The following is an 11,942-nucleotide window of genomic DNA, read 5'->3' as shown; positions in this document are numbered from 1 at the left end:
CTATCTTGTAAAAGAACAAGTCAATACTATGATGAAAATTACAGGCCTCCTCATCTTTTTTAGTGGGAGAACTTGCACAATTGGTGGCTGACTAAATACTTTTTTGCCCCACTGTATGTCATGGTGCCAAGGCATATGAACTTGTCACGTTCTGACCATAGTTCTTTTGTGTTTTCTTTGTTTTAGTGTTGGTCAGGACGTGAGCTGAGTGGGCATTCTATGTTGTATGTCTAGGTTGTCTCTTTCTATGTTTGGCCTGATGTGGTTCTCAATCAGAGGCAGGTGTTAATCATTGTCTCTGATTGGGAACCATATTTAGGTAGTCTGTTTTGTGTTGGGTTTGGTGGGTGGTTGTCTTCTGTCTTTGTGTCTATGCATCAGATAGGACTGTTTCGGTTTTTCACATTTGTTGTTTTGTATTTTGTAGTGTTCACGTTTATTGTCCTTATTAAACATGTTGAACACTAACCACCCTGCATTTTGGTCCTCCTCTCCTACAACAGAAGAAAACCGTTACAGAACCACCCACCAACCAACCAAGGACCAAGCGGCGTGGTAACAGGCAGCAGCAGCAGGAGAGGCAGCGATGTCAGGACTCCTGGAAATGGGAGGACGCCAGGACGTTTTGAACGGCAAGGGTTGCTACACATGGGAGGAGATCCTGGCTGGAAGGGATAGCCTCCCATGGGAACAGTTGGAGGCAGCTCGGAGAGCGGAGGCAGCCGGAGAGAGGAGCCAGCGATATGAGGGAAGACGGCTGGCAAGGAAGCCTGAGAGGCAGCCCCAAAAATGTATTGGCGGGGGCACACAGAGAGTGTGGCGAAGCCAGGTAGCATTCAAACAGGTAAGGTTGGGCAGGCTCGGTGCTCAAGAACTCCAGTGCACCTGCACGGTCTGGTCTATCCAGTACCACCTGCACGCAAAAGCCCTCCGGTGGCAGCCCCGCGCACCAGGCTGTCTCTCCGTCTCATCCCTACGGGTGCTCCCGCCTGTCCAGACCTGTCCGAGGCCGCCAGAGTCTCCCGCCTGTCCGAGGCCGCCAGAGTCTCCCGCCTGTCCGAGGCCGCCAGAGTCTCCCGCCTGTCCGAGGCCGCCAGAGTCTCCCGCCTGTCCGAGGCCGCCAGAGTCTCCCGCCTGTCCGAGGCCGCCAGAGTCTCCCGCCTGTCCGAGGCCGCCAGAGTCTCCCGCCTGTCCGAGGCCGCCAGAGTCTCCCGCCTGTCCGAGGCCGCCAGAGTCTCCCGCCTGTCCGAGGCCGCCAGAGTCTCCCGCCTGTCCGAGGCCGCCAGAGTCTCCCGCCTGTCCGAGGCCGCCAGGAGCCGCCAGTCCGCCAGGAGCCGCCAGGGCCGTCAACCAGCCTGAGCTTCCTCTCGGTCCTGAGCTGCCCCTCTGTCCTGAGCTGCCCCTCTGTCCTGAGGAGTTTGTTTAGTCCAGTGGGGCCCTTTAGTAGGGTTGCCAATCCTAGGTCGGTGGCCGTTCCTAGGATGAGCAGACAAAGACTATGATGGAGTGGGGTCCACATCCTGTGCCAGAGCCGCCACCGCGGACAGATGCCCACCCAGATCCTCCCCTATAGGTTCAGGTTTTGCTCACCTTGGGGGGGGGGGACTGTCACGTTCTGACCATAGTTCTTTTTGTTTTCTTTGTTTTAGTGTTTGTCAGGACGTGAGCTGAGTGGGCATTCTATGTTGTATGTCTAGGTTGTCTATTTCTATGTTTGGCCTGATATGGTTCTCAGAGGCAGGTGTTAGTCATTGTCTCTGATTGGGAACCATATTTAGATAGCCTGGTTTGTGTTGGGTTTGGTGGGTGGTTGTCTTCTGTCTTTGTCTATGTACCAGATAGGACTGTTTTGGTTTTCACATTTGTTGTTTTGTATTTTTTTTAGTGTTCTGGTTTATCGTCTATATTAAACATGCTGAACACTGACCACGCTGCATTTTGGTCCTCCTCTCCTTCAACGCAAGAAAACCATTACAGAACTAACAGGTTATAGAGCAAAACACGCTATTATCCCAACACATATGTTGTAATATGGCTTATTCTTCTGAAATGGCTACCCTGTGATTTTACTTATGCGCCGCTACTGGCAGCTGTAGAACTTTTTAAGGTCATGAGGGTCCATGCCAAATCTTTTCAGCCTCCTGAGGGGTAATAGCCATTGTCATGCCCTCCTCACGACAGTGTTGTTGTTTGAACCATGATAGGCCCTTAGTGCTGTGGACACCGAGGAACTTGAAGCTCTCGACGCGCTCCACTACAGCACTGTCGATTTGAATGGGGGCGTGTTCTGCCCTGTGTTTCATGTAGTCCACGATAAGCTCCTTTGTCTTGCCGACATTGAGGGAGAGGTTGCTGCCCTGGCACCAATAGGCTGTCTCATTGTTGTCAGTGATCAAGCCTACCACCGTTGTGTCATTGGTGCATATTGAACAATTATATTGCAAAGTACAGCCTTACCTAAGTATCTTGGGTCCATAAAATGGGGTAACAGCCTACTCAGTGACACCACAGAACACAACTGCGAAGAGTTTACACAAATATTAGCGTCGTAGCTCTTATTGTAGGACTGTGGGAAATCACCTCACTCATCAACCTATTGACTGGTGAGCTAATGTGGCTCATTTCAAAGTAGTGTCAAAGTCCTGCAATCAGAGTTACGACCTTAATATGTGTGTAAACTCTTCACAGTTGTGTTCTGTGGGTGTCTCTGAGTAGGTTGATACCCAATTTCATGGACCCAAGATCCATATGTAAGGCTGTATATTACAATATGAATGTCAAATACACACAATAGATGGACTGATGGTCATTTCCATTTTAGTCATATAGCAGATACTCTAATCCAGAGTAATTACAGTTAAGTACCTTGCTCAACAGCACCAACATATTTTTCCCTAAGTCGGCTCGGGGAGTAGAACCAGCAACATTTTGGGTACTGGCCCAACGCTCTTAACCGCTAGGTTACATGCCGCCCGCAGTCAAAGTCCTGCAATATGAGCTACAACACTAATATTTATAAACTCCTCATAGTTGTGATCTCTAGGTGTCACTGAGTAGGCTGATACTCCATTTCATGGCCCCAAGATCCATAGGTAAGGCTGTACATTGCAATATGAATGTTCACTACACAGTAAGTTGACTGGTGAGCTAATATGGCTCTTTCCCCAGTGGTGAAAAAGTCCTACAATAAGAGCCACAATGCTAATATTTGTGTAAACACTTCACAGTTGTGTTCTGGATTGATACCCCATTTCATGGACCCAAGATCCATAGCTAAAGCTGTACCATTGCAATATGAATGTTAAATATGCACAATAGACTGAATAGTGAGGGGATTTTCCACAGTTAAAGTCCTGCAATAGGAGATATGACACTAATGTTTGTGTAAACTCTTCACAGTTGTAAACATTTCATGGACCAAAGAGCCATAGGCAAGGCTGTGGAATGCATACGATATGCCCCCAATGCAATTCTGAAGTCCAATACAGCCACAGTGCGATTTCAACTGATTTAGATTTTTGGGTCAAATGAACAAATTATCTTTTGTTGAATTTATATAACAACATTCCAAACTTGTTTAGCATTATCTTGTCCAAATATGGAATGATGCCACTATTCGTATCTGTTTGCATCAGTTTCAATATGGGACTTTGATTTTGAAGGCGAACCACAAATTCTACTATTATGGCTAATCATTATTATGGCTAGCTTCACATAGGTGCAAAAGCAGGCAAAAGCAATGAGCAACTACACTATGACATTGATCTACCTTTGATGTGTTAGATACCACCCACATGAGTTTGATTGACACCCCCCCATTATCATATTGGAGGAGGAAATCCAGAAATAAATGAATGAATAAATATATACATAAAATGAATAAATACATAGATAATAATTAAATACATAAAATGTATACATTTTTATCAGTATTTTTTAATTTCCTTGCTCTTTTAATTATGTGTTGATTTATTGTTTAATTTATCTATTTATGTATGCATTTATTTATTTATGGCAGGTTTGGACTTTCCATATATCCTCACCTTCTTCTCCAACCCATTGGATGAGAAAGCCAGAGGTCCCGCCCCACTGACCATCACCTCCAATGGGTTTTGAGAAGAGGTGAGGCGAGAGCAGGAAGGACACAAGCTTTCTGCAATTGAGATTCTCCCAGTGTGTAGGAACTTGAGGGAGGAGGCGGGATTGCGCAGGTATGCAGGTAGCAGTTGGGTCACGGCAGTCAAAAGGAAGCAAACTGGTGCAAGAGGCAGCTGGGGGAATAAAAGCACCGTGGGAGGACAGGTGAGTCCACAGTGAGTGCAGAAATGACCGTGAGCATGATATTTGAAGCTTAGATACAGATAATTTTTATTGGTTACAAATTTGCCATGTGTTTAATAACCCCATTATCTGTATTCAACTAATTGCCTGGGAATGTTTGTATTTTCCGTATTGCATGGTAATGGAATTATGCTGAGATTCCTATTTTTCCCTATAAAATGTATACTAAATAAAAAACAAAGTTTCAAAGGACATTGTACTAAACACATTTACAGGAAGGACTATGCAGCTACAACATTTGGTAACAGAATACAAATGAGGGAGATTTTAACATCATTCTGTTACCAAACTTTTTTCCAGTAAATTATAATTTTTTTGATTTACTGTGGAAATTGTTCAAAGTAGTCATTGTCCATAGAGTTGTATGGTTTGATGTACTTTACAATCAATGTTTTATGTTTGGCATGCAGCATAATTCCGTTACCATGGAATTGCCCATAGGCTACTCACTGTCTGACTGTAGACTATACAGATTACTGCACTTCATTGCTCATCGGGAGAGAGGATATTGTGAGTGTCTTTTCATACCTGATAATGAACTAATTATTGTAGACTTGTCTAGCGTCAGATGTGACAGTACATATTTAATCTCTATTATTGAGTGGGCTTGGTGACGAGGTAGCTGTAACTAGGTAAGAATAATTACATGTCAACATTGTGCATTGAGATTTCTGCCCTGTGTTTGTGTGCATGTGTTTATTTGGTGAACATGACCACAGTCTGTGAAATGCCTCAGGTGCATGTGGGAGGGGTGTATATGTAATTCACTCCAGAGTGGGTGGGTGGGTGGGGGTTTGGCAAAACAGGTGACAGTGTATGTTTCGGCTCGCCACAGATTAACAACCACTTGACCCACTCGCTGTGTCATTTAAAGAGAACCTGCCCTACAGACAGCTAACAGCAGAACCTGTGGTTGTGTTTGAAAGTGTACAATTCATGACGCATTGTGGGTAAATGGTGACTGACTGATCTATAAATATTAATAAGAAGTTATTTATGATGCAAGGTGATTTGTAGATCAATCAGTCGGCAGTTGCCTTCACTGTCGGCTTCACTCTGTGAAGTGATTGCTTAGTCTACACTGTAAATAAATCCTGTTGTTTTTATGGTCATTTACTGGCATTTACTGTAAATTGCTGGGGAAAAAAGTCCAGTATGTTAGAAACTTTACAGTAATGTACTGTACTGGTAAACCAAAATGTATTTATAATTTACAGTAACATACTTTCTTTACTGTAACTTACAGGTAATTGGCTGCCAGTAAGTGACTTTAAAAACAAAAGTATATCATTTTCTTTCACAGCAAATTCTCCAGTGTTAAATAAACACAGTTTCTGTTAATGTTAATACTGGTCCAGTGTCTATATGGGTCTACAGTTTTCAGTGTTAAATTAACACACTGCTTAGTGTAAAGCCTTATTTCCATATTTCCCAGAGTGCCTTGTTGTTCGAAGTGATTTGTAGTTACAACCCAAGACTGTATTTGTTAGTGAAAGAGAAATGGTTGTTTTATCTGATTTGTGGCCTTCACCAAGTGAGCGCCTAAATAAACATGGTGTCATTAATCAAATAACAGTACAACACATTTTTAGGACCTTACTTTGAGAACTGAATGTTACCCTATTGAGGTGGCCTGACATTTGAGGTTTTCAAGCCTGAAAGTCACATTGTAATGAACTGTGAAGGGATGTGTGATTCTTAATGGAATCCAGCCGCAACCTGCATTCAGAATGATTGCCGGGTTTGGGAAGATAAATGATGAGACTACCTAAACCATTTGTACTGAAACTAACATTTTAGTAATGGGTGCAACAAGTACAATTAACAGATTGTATTAGTTTGTTATTTATTTGAGTAGCATAAGATTCATTCAACCGTCAATGCAAAAATAGAGAATGCTGGGAAATATGGTAATGATGCCATGGTTTTGGTTTAACACTGGTTATTAACACCAGCACTTGGGTTCATTTACACCAATGAGTGTTAATTTAACACCAGAATCAACACTATACATGTTACACTGAAAAATCAACACTAGGTAACACTTAGGTGATTTAGGAGTAACAGTTGGAGCGGAGCTTGCGGTTGCCTGTGCTATAAAGTTCTGGACCTATTGGCTGCACTACAGCATGATGATTATCTATTCTCTCCTTAGATGACCAGAGAGAAGGGGACACCAGAGTGACAGATTTTAGCCAACCCTGAGAGCAGCATGCAGCACATGCCTCGTAAGAACACACACACACACACACACACACACACACACACACACACACACACACACACACACACACACACACACACACACACACACACACACACACACACACACACAATGTTGGCGGCATACTGTATGGCTGCCACTTTGCTATTTAGTTATAATTTTGGTGTTTATCTGTACTTTTTTTGCACTAAATATATCCTCTATCATTTCTTATGATCAACAAGAACTTTTAAACATCAGATCGACCTCAATTCCAGCTTTGACTTCTGCTCTGCCCCGGGCTCTTTGTGTAATGACAACCCATTTCTCAGGCTATCCAAGAGGAAATGCTGGTGAAAAAAGGTGAAGGGAAAACCGGCCACATTCTATTGGCCAATGTACAGTCTATTGATAATAAAATGGATGAAGTCCCTTTGCGGATTTGCTATCAACAGGACTCTTGTAAACTGCAATATGCTCTGCTTTTCTGTAACAACACTGTAACAAATTACTGTACATTTATAACAAAACCTTCAGTTAAGTACTGTAATTATAAATGACTTAAATGTGTCACTTTCTCCAATGAAGACGAAACACTTCTTTTGCAAATATATATTTTATTATTATTTTTAAAAATTACAGTCTTTTATATTATTTTAATAGATGCCTAAAACTCTCATCCCCTTGGAATGAGTGCAACCAAAACCAAACTCCTCTCCAAAACGACAAAACATTCAGGCAAACTAAATTTTGAGCCAGGGCAACACACTGTCTAAACGCAAAACACAAAACCAATTGACTGCTCACCCTTGAAAGACAATCAGCTACCAAGTTGTCCTTACCACGGACATGTCTGACTTCAAGGGGAAACTCCGGCAAAATCCGTAGTAACTTTCCACTCGTGATTTTCCTCAGTGGAATGGTCTTTGTGAAATGAGTGGCAGCACACATGATGGTTAAGAGAAACTGGTTACAACTCTTTACTTTGGGCAAAGGATCAACACAATCCACCAGAACCCTTCTGATAGGTTAGTCAAAACCAGGAATAGGCTGTAAAGGTGCAACCGGCACAGCTTGGTTAGGTTTATCCGTCCGCTGGCAAACTCGACAGGATTTACAGTAAGCCACAACATCCTGTTTCAGAACAGGCCAAAAGATGTTATGCAAGATACGGTCATACCATGACCCAAATATGGCCTGCTATACTACCATCGTGAGCCAACCTCAGTATTTCTTGTTGAAGTATAACTGGAATGACAATTTGAGATACACTGGGCCAATCGTCATGCCCAGAAGTGGTGCGAGAATGCCATTTCCTCATTTAGAACACCATCTCTGTCAAAGTAGGCCACATGAACTTCCTCAAACTCCTCCGGACGTATCTCAGCAAAAAGAGGAGAGAGGGAAACATATTTACTCTGTTCAGCAATCAGTTGCTTCCTAGACATTGAAGTGTCAGCTGTAGGAACACTCTCTTCCTTCAGTGGTCCTACAAACTCGCTCACCTTGGGGTTTTCAAAGGAGAGGTCAACTCAGGAGGTTAAGCGAAATCAGGATCACCCATAAATGTCTCGGTCAGATCAACCATGTTGGGATTGCTGACATCCTCAACACTGCTGATCACTAACGAGGTGACACCAATCGGTGCACCTTATGTGCTAACGAGACTCCCAAGTGACGCTGCGGTTTAAGGCACTACATCTCCATCCTTGAGGCGTCACTACAGACCCTGGTTTGATCCCGGGCTGCATCACAACCGACTGTGATCGGGAGTCCCATAGGGTGACGCACATTGGCCAAGCGTCGTCCGGTGTTAGGCCGTCATTGTAAATTAAAAAAAAAATCTTAACTGACTTTCCTAGCTAAATAAAAAAAAATGCTATACATGCTATTGTCCAACATCAAAACACACATGGAAAACATAAACCTATAACAAGGGGTATGCTTCTTCAGCAACAGCAAATAGGGTGCTGACTCTAGTGCAGTGGAAGTCCCGATCCATTGTTCACCTGTCTTGGAATACCCGATGGTCAAATGCTGACCCTTCTAACTATCCAGAGAGCTTTCATCTGTTATTGTGACTACAGTATATAGTCCTCCTTAGGACAAGAAAAACACAAGCTGACACTTAACGAACTGTACGAGGCTATGAACAAGCGGGAAACCATCAACCCGGAGGCTGCTTTTCTTGTTGCCAGTGATTTTAATTCCACTTCATTAAGACATGTAACACCCAACTTCCATCGACATGTTTCTTTCATCACTAGGAGTGATAAAAAACACTGTTACTCTAACCACAAGCAAGCATACAAAGGCCCTCCCTCGTCCCCCCTTTCGGCAAATCAGATCATAACTCTATACTGTACAAGCAGAAGCTTAAACAGGAAGTACCTGTGATGTTCTCCGTTGGGAAATGGTCAACCCGAATCGGAGGCTATGCTACGAGAGGGGTTGGTGCTGGAACTAGAAACTGGGATTCGTGCTATTGATGGGGCTCGGACTGGATACCATGGGTTGATGCTGGGTCTGGTGTTGGGACAAGGGACCGGGAACCGGGAACCAGGGCTGCTTGCAGGTTCTGGGGCTGGATCTGGATTTGTAGAGGGGAGGAAGGACAACCTGAGGAGCCAGCAGACACACAAGGGAGCCCTAGATCCAGAGGTCAATGGTGATACTCCCCTGTGACCTGCTCGCTCCGGGTGAAGGTTTGATCTTTGGTTCTTCCTCCACGCCTCATCTGGAGCTGGGGCTTGTGCTGCAAAATGGGTACTGGGTTGGTGCTGAGTCGGGATCTGGGTCTGTAGAGGGGAGGAAGACCCGGAGGTAAGTGATGGGACTCGCCTGTGGCATGCTCGCTCCGTGTGTAGGTCTAGAGCTTTGGTCCTTCCTCCTCACCTCTTCTGGTGTGGTGAAGGATGGCTCCTGGTTCTGGTCTGTTTCTGTGAGAGGGATAGGTATGGAGCGAGGAAAGGGGAGAGAGATGGAGAAGGGGGGTGGTAGAGAGTATTTTCATTGGCCTGGGCTGGTGCTAAATGAGGAGCGATGTGGTGGCAAGGCTGGACGATAGTGGGAAAATGGCTTCGGCACACTCACCAACAGGTGGTACATGTATTTGGTGTGAGTGCCTCTAAGAGGGCTCTCTGTAAGTACCTTGTGCCATCTATGAATTGATTCCTTCGTGGGGAGGCAAACATGAACAGTCGGAGGAAAGTCCTTCTGTTCAGAGTGTGTTGTCAGGGTCATAATGATGGGTTATTGGGGAGGTCTGATCACACACACACACCTATTTTGCTCACACACAACACGCACACACATTCATACTGACTCTACACACACGCATGTACACATTGACCTACAATTATCATATACCCTGCTGCTACTCTGTTCATCATACAGTATATCCTGACGCCTAGTCACCTTACCCTTATACATATCTAATCCTACCACTCCAGTATCCCTGCACATTGTAAATATGGTATTGGCATTGACCCTGGAACAGACCCTGTATATAGCTTACTTATGTTCTCGTGTTCTTCTTATTTCTATTTGTCGTGTTTTGTTTTACTTGAGTTTTTAATACTTTTTATAGTACTACTGACAATAAAACAGCAACATTTTCTCTCAGACCTTGTGGAACTGCGGTATGCCACTGACACCATACTGTATACTAAATGTATGTTTTCCCCCATAGAGGGGAGGGTGCATTGCAGTCCGTTTAACCTGCCAGAGATAAACCCAGACAGGCTGAAGACTGCCAAGGCTCTGGTGGAGAAGGCTGTCCAGGTAAGACAGTTGTCTCTCTCAGAGGCGCCATGCCCAGATGGAGCACAGGGCCACAAAGTTAGGTTCCCAATCTCCCAACTAGCTACCAAGAAGCCATTTCAGGCTATCAATCAAGTTAGAGTCGCTAGCTTGTCTAACTATCTTGCAGGCTGGCAAGGTTGGTAGACTTTAGAAAAGCAAGCAATAACTTATATTTCTATATTTAACCCTGTAAGGTGACTGAGAACACATTCACAGCAATGACCTGGGGAATAGTTACATGGGAGAGGAGGAATGAGACAATTGGAAGCTGGGGATGATTAGGTGGCCATGATAGTATGAGGGCCAGATTATAAATTTAGCCAGGACACCAGTATTAACACCCCTACTCTTACAATAAGTGTCATGGGATCTTTAGCGACCATAGAGAGTCAGGACATCCGAAAGACAGCACCTTACACAGGGAAATGTCCCCAATCACTGTCCTGGGGCATACGACCAGAGGAAAGAGCACCTCCTACTGGCCCTCCACCACCACTTCCAGCAGCATCTGGTTTCCCATCCAGGGACAGACGATGAGCAATCCTGCTTAGCGTCAAAGGCAAGCCAGCAGTGGGATGTATGGTGGTATGCTGCTGGCAAACTAAATGTATTGAATAAGACTCCCATTCCTTTAAAAAAAATTACCCAGATTTTAGAAGAGAAGCCCCTCAGCCATCCTCACATACTTTTTGGGGTGCATGATGCCCCTGGTCTCTTTCTCTCTCTTCTCTCCACACAACCACTGTCTGGGTCAACAGCAGACACACCACAACCAACACATTGCCTACAGCAGTGGTCACCAGCCCTGGCCACACTGAAAAAAAGTATCCAGGGTTTGGCCCCAGCCAAGCACTAAGGCACCTGATTCCCACCTGATCCATAGGCTAGAGGAAAAATATTTCATACACTGCAGCTCTTCTGGACCAGAGCTGCAGACCAACTGACCTAAAGACACTTTCCTTCTCTCTCTCTCTCTCTCTCTCTCTCTCTCTCTCTCTCTCTCTCACTCTCTCTCTCTCTCTCTGTCTCTCTCTCTCTGTCTCTCTGTCTCTCTGTTTCTCTCTCTCTCTCTCTCTCTCTCTCTCTCTCTCTCTCAGCTGCGGAGGGTTTTCTCTGTACAGGGCCCCTATCCTGTGATCCGTGCTGCCTTGCAGGCCAGAGGTTGGGTGGAGCGTCGACTGCCACACCCCGCCCCAAAACCAGCAGGCCATTGTCATGGTGAAGAGGATGGTGAGGATGGGGATGACAGAAATGATGACAACGGTAAGACGGAAGCTCTTCATTGGGCAAGCACATTAGGTTTGAATACATTTGTCAACCCACAATCAGACAGTGGCAAGGGAACTTTCAAGGAAGAAACTAGCGCATGTGAGGTATTATGTAATCCACAAAGGCTGTAAGAGAGACTTCAACAGTTTTACGTTTGAGCCTACTTATACAGTATAAGGTAAAGCAGAATCCCTGCTAATGATATGGATAGGGCACTTAGATTAATAGCTGTAGTGTAAATGTAATGGGAGCACCGGTAGGATGCTCCTAGTCCTAAGAATAAGATACAACCTGAGCCCATACCACATCAACCAAGATATGTCAC

At 44.6% G+C, this 11,942-nt stretch overlaps 1 protein-coding gene across 1 annotated transcript in view; it reads left to right on the top strand.

The window, feature by feature from the left end:
* Positions 1 to 6,553: 6,553 nt before the first annotated feature.
* ttll3 (tubulin tyrosine ligase-like family, member 3) overlaps positions 6,554 to 11,942 on the top strand; it is a 12,023-nt gene continuing 6,634 nt past the window's right edge. Inside the window, exons 1-3 of the mRNA XM_064955960.1 lie at positions 6,554 to 6,569; positions 10,224 to 10,327; positions 11,446 to 11,611. Of these exons, the coding sequence (XP_064812032.1) occupies positions 6,554 to 6,569; positions 10,224 to 10,327; positions 11,446 to 11,611 (286 nt within the window). The remainder of the gene's footprint in view (positions 6,570 to 10,223; positions 10,328 to 11,445; positions 11,612 to 11,942) is intronic.

This window comes from Oncorhynchus masou, chromosome 5 (genome assembly GCF_036934945.1).
Source record: "Oncorhynchus masou masou isolate Uvic2021 chromosome 5, UVic_Omas_1.1, whole genome shotgun sequence".
Lineage (NCBI taxonomy): Eukaryota > Metazoa > Chordata > Actinopteri > Salmoniformes > Salmonidae > Oncorhynchus > Oncorhynchus masou.
This window is presented reverse-complemented; position numbering and strand designations above follow the sequence as displayed.